We start from the raw sequence: 6,913 nt of genomic DNA on the forward strand, positions 1-6,913 counted from the left end.
GCCTCTCCTGCTTGCCACCCTCCCAGGTCTTAAACTTCTCCCCAGTTATATTACATCATCCGTGTCTGCGACTCGAGTCGCGCAGTTTGGCCCTGTGGTTATCAGTGCGCGCTTCCATCTCCCCTCCTTGGCCTCCTGGATCAATTGGGCATTTTTGAAGAAGTTCACATTCTCCATTCACCGCCGCCGTCATGGCGGAACCCGATGCCGCAAAGGTCGAGGTGTGTTTTGCGCGTGCAATTGAGTTTTCCGCGCCTGTCCTCTAACTTCACCTCAGCCCGCGAGCTCCACCACAACCACGGCATCACCACCTAACCAGGCCGATGATGCCTCGACGGCCTCGACGCCACCGCCCACACGCGGCGGCGCCAAGGGCGGCAAAGGTCCGTTTAAGCTCGATGTTTCCGACGCGTTGAGCCCTGACCCCACCAACGTGGACATGTACGATGTGAAGAACAACAAGTTCGCGTTCTCGCCTGGCCAACTTTCCAAGCTGCTCAATCCCAAGAGCCTCGACGCTTTTTATGCCTTGGGCGGCTTGGCTGGTATTGAGAAGGGTTTGCGCACCGATCGCAAGGCCGGCCTCAGCAACGACGAAACTAGCCTCGATGGAGCCGTAGAGTTCAAGGACGTCGCGCCCGAGGGAACGCCCCCATACGGCTCCAATGGCGACACGGTACCAGTGCCTAAGGACAGCGATGACCACCCAGCGGCCCCACCGGCCTCGGGTCACGAAAACGATCAGTATGCCGACCGCAAGCGCGTTTTCCGCGACAACAGACTGCCCGAGAAGAAGAGCAAGTCGCTGCTCGAGCTAGCCTGGCTCGCTTACAACGACAAAGTCCTCATACTGCTGACTGTTGCCGCTATTGTCTCCCTTGCTCTGGGCCTGTACCAAACCTTGGGTGTCCCCCACGAGCCTGGTGAGGCCAAGGTGGAGTGGGTAGAGGGTGTGGCCATTATGGTGGCCATCATTATCGTTGTCTCTGTGGGCACGCTCAACGACTGGCAGATGCAGCGCCAGTTCAACACACTCAACAAGAAAGCCGGAAACCGCACCGTCAAGGTAATTCGCTCGGGGAAGTCGGCTGAAATCTCGGTTTTTGACATCATGGTCGGTGATATCATGCACCTCTCTACGGGAGATATGGTTCCGGTGGATGGTATCTTCATTGAAGGTCACGGTGTCAAGTGCGACGAGTCTTCGGCCACCGGTGAATCTGATTTGCTCAAAAAGGTCGGCGCCGATGAGGTGTTTTCCGTTTTGAAGAAGGTCGCCGATGGTGGCGAGCCCCCAGCCGACATCGAGAAGCTCGACCCGTTCATCATTTCCGGCAGCAAAGTCAATGAAGGCACTGGCACGTTCCTAGTAACTGCCGTCGGCGTCAACTCTAGCTATGGCCGTATCATGATGTCGATGCAGACGGACCGGGAAAACACGCCTCTCCAGGACAAGCTCAACGTGCTGGCCGACGGAATCGCCAAGTTTGGCGGTGGTGCTGGTCTTCTGTTGTTCATCGTGCTTTTGATCAAGTTCCTTGCGCAGCTTCCTAACAACCACGACACGCCGGACCAGAAGGGCCAGACTTTCCTACGATTGTTCATTACCTCGGTCACTGTGATCGTCGTTGCGGTTCCGGAAGGTCTCCCTCTGGCAGTAACCCTCGCTCTGGCCTTTGCGACCACGAGGATGTTGAAGGACAACAATTTGGTTAGGGTGCTCAAGGCTTGCGAGACAATGGGAAACGCTACCACTGTTTGCTCTGACAAGACCGGCACCCTCACGCAGAACAAGATGACCGTGGTCGCCACCACCCTGGGCAAACATATCAGCTTTGGCGGAACCGATGAACCACTAGAAGGCGATTCTACGGCCAAGAAGGTGGTCGATTTTGACGTTCCTAACGTTCCGGTTGGCGAGTTTGTGAATGGCCTCAGCACTGCGACGAAGAAGCTTCTGATCGAATCGAACGCCGTGAACTCGACTGCGTTTGAGGGTGATGTCGATGGCGAAAAGAGCTTCGTCGGGTCGAAGACAGAGGTAGCATTGCTCACCTTCTGCCGGGATCATCTTGGTGCTGGTCCTATTCAGGAGGAGCGCTCGAATGCCAACGTGGTTCAGGTCATTCCTTTTGATTCAGCGGTCAAGTACATGGCGACGGTCGTCAAGCTTCCCAACGGGAAATTTCGGGCCTACGTCAAGGGTGCTTCCGAGATTCTGGTCGAGAGATGCACCGACATCATCGCCGACCCTTCTGCCGAAGAGCTCTCAACGATCCCCATGACCGACGACGACAAGGCCGGTTTCTCGCAGACCATCGACTCTTATGCTGGTCAGACCCTTCGCACCATTGGTTCATCTTACCGGGACTTCGAGTCGTGGCCCCCGCAGGAGCTCGCCAATCAGGAAGAAATTACCGCTAAGGAATTCGTCAAAGTCCACGAAAACATGACGCTCCTGTCTATCTATGGCATCAAGGATCCGCTTCGCCCCACTGTCATCGACGCCATCAAGTCTTGCCGTCGTGCTGGTGTCACGGTTCGGATGGTCACTGGCGACAACATCACAACTGCCCGTGCGATTGCCAAGGAGTGCGGTATTTACCACCCTGAAGAGGGCGGCATTGCCATGGAAGGGCCTGATTTCCGTCGCATGTCTGAAGAGCAACTCCAAAAGACCGTGCCCAAACTCCAAGTGCTTGCCCGGTCAAGTCCTGAAGACAAGCGTATCCTGGTCAAAACTCTTAAGCAGCTCGACGAGACGGTAGCGGTGACTGGCGACGGCACTAACGACGCGCCAGCTCTCAAGATGGCCGATATCGGGTTCGCTATGGGTATTGCGGGAACTGAGGTTGCCAAGGAGGCCGCGTCGATTATTCTGATGGATGATAACTTTGCGTCGATTGTGAAGGGCATTAGCTGGGGCAGAGCTGTCAACGATTCGGTCAAGAAGTTCTTGCAGGTCTGTACACCAAATCGAGAATTCGGTAATGATTAAAGCTGACCATATGACAGTTCCAACTTACCGTCAACGTCACGGCCGTCGTCCTGACTTTTGTCTCCTCGGTCGCTAGCAATGAGGAAGAGTCTGTTCTCAACGCCGTTCAACTTCTCTGGGTCAATCTGATCATGGATACCTTTGCCGCTCTTGCCTTGGCCACGGACCCCCCTGCTCCATCCGTCCTCGACCGGAAGCCGGACAAGAAGAGGGCGCCGCTTATCAACACCCGTATGATGAAGATGATCATTGGGCAGGCCGTCTGCCAACTTGCCATTACCTTGGTGCTCAACTTTGCTGGCGCTTCCCTCCTAGGTTACGACGTCTCGAACCGCAACCACGATATTGCGAGTTATGAACAGGAGCGCCTGCGGACCCTTGTCTTCAACACGTTTGTGTGGCTTCAGATTTTCAACGAGCTCAAGTAAGCCTACGATTTCCCCCCATTTCCCATAATCCTAATCCTTGACTACTAACGTTTCTGTGCAGCAACCGCCGTCTTGACAACCGGCTCAACATCTTCGAGGGCATCACTCGAAACTACTTCTTCATGGTCATCAACCTGATCATGATTGGCGGCCAAGTGCTCATCATCTTCGTCGGCGGCGCAGCTTTCCAGATCACACCCCTCAACGGCAAGGAGTGGGGCCTGTCGATCGGTCTTGGTGCCATCTCTCTCCCGTGGGGTGCCGCGATTCGCAAGTTCCCCGACTCCTGGGTCGAAGCCATGATCCCCAAGATCCCGCTCCCCAACATCTGGCCTTTCAAGAGCAAGAAGAAGCAACGTAAGGCAGCCGATGCCGAGGATGTCGAAAAGGCCACCTCGACGTCCGGCTCCGAAGTGACCAAGGATCGCGATCGTGCCCGGGCTACCGGCGCGGATGTGGACGAAGATGCCGAAGCCTTCCGCCCACCACTTCGCATGCTGACTAGCATTCGTGGGCGTCGTGCGACAGAAAATACGCGGGTGGGGCTCCGCCAATACATGCACGACAAGAAACTCAAGGTCAAGGATAAGGCGAAGGCTCTGGGGGGCAGCAAGACAGATGTGTCTCACTCATCGAGTCCTAAGGTTGGGGACCGGTTGCCCAATGCGTAGTCAGTCACGGGTTTGGCGGAGACGCAGATGGAAGGAGTTAATAGGCGGTGATTTGCGATGATTCGTTGTGGGCGCTTCCTTGCCCTCTCGCCTCGCGCGATTTTCTTCATCCTTTTCTCTTTGTCAATTGTCCACCTCTCTCTTGGTGAGGTCGGGGCAAGGGCAAGACACATCTGTTCAGATGATCTTTTTAAATCTTTGTTTTGTTTCAATCGCAGTGGGTTTGGGGATTTGTGCGATTTGCAGGCTGGGGTTTCGGTTTGGGTGGAAAGGCACTCGGATGGATACCCTGATAGACGTTGAAATGGGTTTTGCTAACAGTAACACGAGCTGGGGAGCGGGGAACTGGATGGGCTGATTCACTCGCATTTTGCGTTCGATTTACTAGAAACAATGGACGAGTAATGGTTTTCGCTATTGCCTCGGTGCTGTATCTCAGTGAAGAAGTCAAGAAGTGTACGTCGGGGCCTCGGTGACCCCCTGATGTGCGAGATTCCGGACGACGGCCCCACTTGAGCTCCTTGCTTCCGGCCGGGACAAGGCCGTTTGCCGTTAAACCCGCCGCTCAAGTCTCCGGTTTTCTCCATGGTAAAAAGTGGCTTACTTTCCTGATCTGGTAAGTGGGGACGTTTCCGGGCCGGGTTTTGTTCCACGGGGAGATGACTCTCGTAACTGTGGAATGTTTCCAGTGGATGGAGTAATGGGGTGGTGATCGATGATGGGTCGTGATGCATGGTAATCGTTTCATTTGAATGCGGTGAGGGCAAAATAGGGGAGGTTGAGGAGCTGGTTGTTGTAGGCTTGTGGACGAGAGCAAAGAGCCGTCCGAGCATCAAAAATTCTGGATGGGATTATAACCAGGGTCAGCTAGTTGAAGGCTATTGTTTGTCCTACCCTGGTGACTTCCACATTAGCCAAGTCGCCCTATCGCTTCTGGCGGATATTCGGTTCGAGGTTGTTTTGCAATTCGGCTTCGCTGAGTATCGAGAACGACTAGGGGATCGACATACGTAATGAGGGAGATATGAGAATGTGACGTCAGCCAGAGGTATTATGGCAAAGGAAACATCGCAGACCGTGCTCCTGGAAGCAAAGTGCAAGGTCATGTGGCCAAAGTTCCTGGAACTCTCGAGGTAGCACTCTGAGCATTCCATTAACACCAGGCCCCTGGCCACGGGGCCGGCGTTGGCAGGCATGTGCGACTTTGGTACCTATCAGAACAGAGGGGACATTCTGTTACACTACTTCGTCACCACCCGGGTAGATGGTTTAACTTCGGTATGTCCATCTAATTTTGTTTGAAGCTCCACGGTATAACGGGGTACGGCTGAGAGAATATAAGACGTCCATACACCGAACTACTTTGTAACGGTGGGCCCCGATTGGAATATTGTTCGTCTTACGTACATGAGACGTTTAGTTCCCAAGTCAATATTCAGATATCTTTTCGGCAGCGAGATTTCCAGCTTGTACTCCCCTTCCACAGAAAATGCCTCCCTAACAACTGTTCGGTCACCACTCGGTAGGTTCAGCCCGCACCCCTCGACTTCTTGATTGTACATTTAGGGAAGCGAGGCATCAGGAAGAACGTTGAGACTCTTAGGGACCTCCAATTCTAGCGAAGCGCTCTTCGACACGATCAAATTGAGAATCGCTTACGACGCCTGTTATCAAGCTTGGTGTAGAATATTTTCAGCTGTGAATTTCCTCCCTAATTGCCTCCATATCCTCGCCGCTGTCATTTCTGCCCTGGACAAAGAGTGCGGTCTGCCAGACGCCATGCAATGGGAGAGCTGAATCGGCAGGCTGTTGTTCTAGTGTCCTTGCGATATTGGGTTCTGTTTCCGACCCATTCGGGTTTACTTCAACAAACTTTTAGGTAATTGGTTCATTCTATGCTTTTTTGTGGCGTGTGTGCGTGTTTCACGGTCGGGTGGCTTCCACTTACGTCTTTCAGCCCAACTGGAGTTGGCGATCGTGATAGAACTAGAGTTATCGTCGTTAGGCTAACGTCACTGAAACAAGAGAGTTTCCTCATTTTGTCGTGCAGGCCCCAGGTACCCAGGTTGGAGAGGTCAATGGTGAGGGGCACTGAGCTTAGCGGATAAAGCGCCCGTTGCGGCTTGGTGGTAATTAGTTACCGGTTAGTTAGTTGCGTTAGTTACTCTTCTATACTCTTTGTGATCCTCGTGAAAAGCATGTTGGAGAGAGCTAGTCACTGAGGCGCACCGCTGGGCAACTGGATCAACACTGCAAAGCAACTTGTTTTTGATAGGCGCAACTCATGATTTTCGCTTTGAAATCCATGGCGCAAGCTAACAAAACGAAGCAACAAGGCATTTGTCTTGGTCGTCTTAGCCTAAGAGCCATACGTACAAAATACGCTGATCAGGCGAAGCGAAGGGAGGCACGAAGGAAGAACTCCCCTCCCACCTGTGAATTGATCAGGGGCGGTTGAAAGCAAGAAACCACACTTTTACCGGCCCGGCCGTTAACATGCAGAAAGCGATAATTTTGACCCTGCGTCGTGCGTCCTGCATGCTGCACGAGTGTACATGGCACAACTTGTCAAATCCGGAGCCTCGAACTGGGTGAGGGGAACTTCTTTGTGGGGTGTGAGGGATCTTTTTCTGTTCTCCTCTGTTGGCGGGGGTGGAGCCCAGAGCCCGAGCATCGCACAGCGATTGACAGATTGGCACAACGTTGGGCTGTTTCCGCTGCAGCAAGCAATCTGACAAAAACACGATCAGCGGATCTCCCTCAGCTGCCTTGCGACAGGAAGAGAGGCTACGAACGGTTACTACTATGTTTTTAGT

At 53.6% G+C, this 6,913-nt stretch overlaps 1 protein-coding gene across 1 annotated transcript; it reads left to right on the top strand.

Annotated features, from left to right (window-relative positions):
• Positions 1-191: 191 nt before the first annotated feature.
• On the top strand, positions 192-4,097 carry C8A04DRAFT_30934 (uncharacterized protein; the record flags this gene model as incomplete). The annotated part of the gene is made up of 4 exons (XM_062781576.1): positions 192-221; positions 278-2,962; positions 3,016-3,422; positions 3,488-4,097. The coding sequence occupies 4 exons, from the start codon at positions 192-194 to the stop codon at positions 4,095-4,097; spliced, it is 3,732 nt and encodes a 1,243-aa protein (XP_062634807.1).
• Between the last annotated feature and the right edge of the window lie 2,816 nt (positions 4,098-6,913).

This window comes from Dichotomopilus funicola (genome assembly GCF_033296635.1).
Source record: "Dichotomopilus funicola strain CBS 141.50 unplaced genomic scaffold C8A04scaffold_58, whole genome shotgun sequence".
Taxonomy (NCBI): domain Eukaryota; kingdom Fungi; phylum Ascomycota; class Sordariomycetes; order Sordariales; family Chaetomiaceae; genus Dichotomopilus; species Dichotomopilus funicola.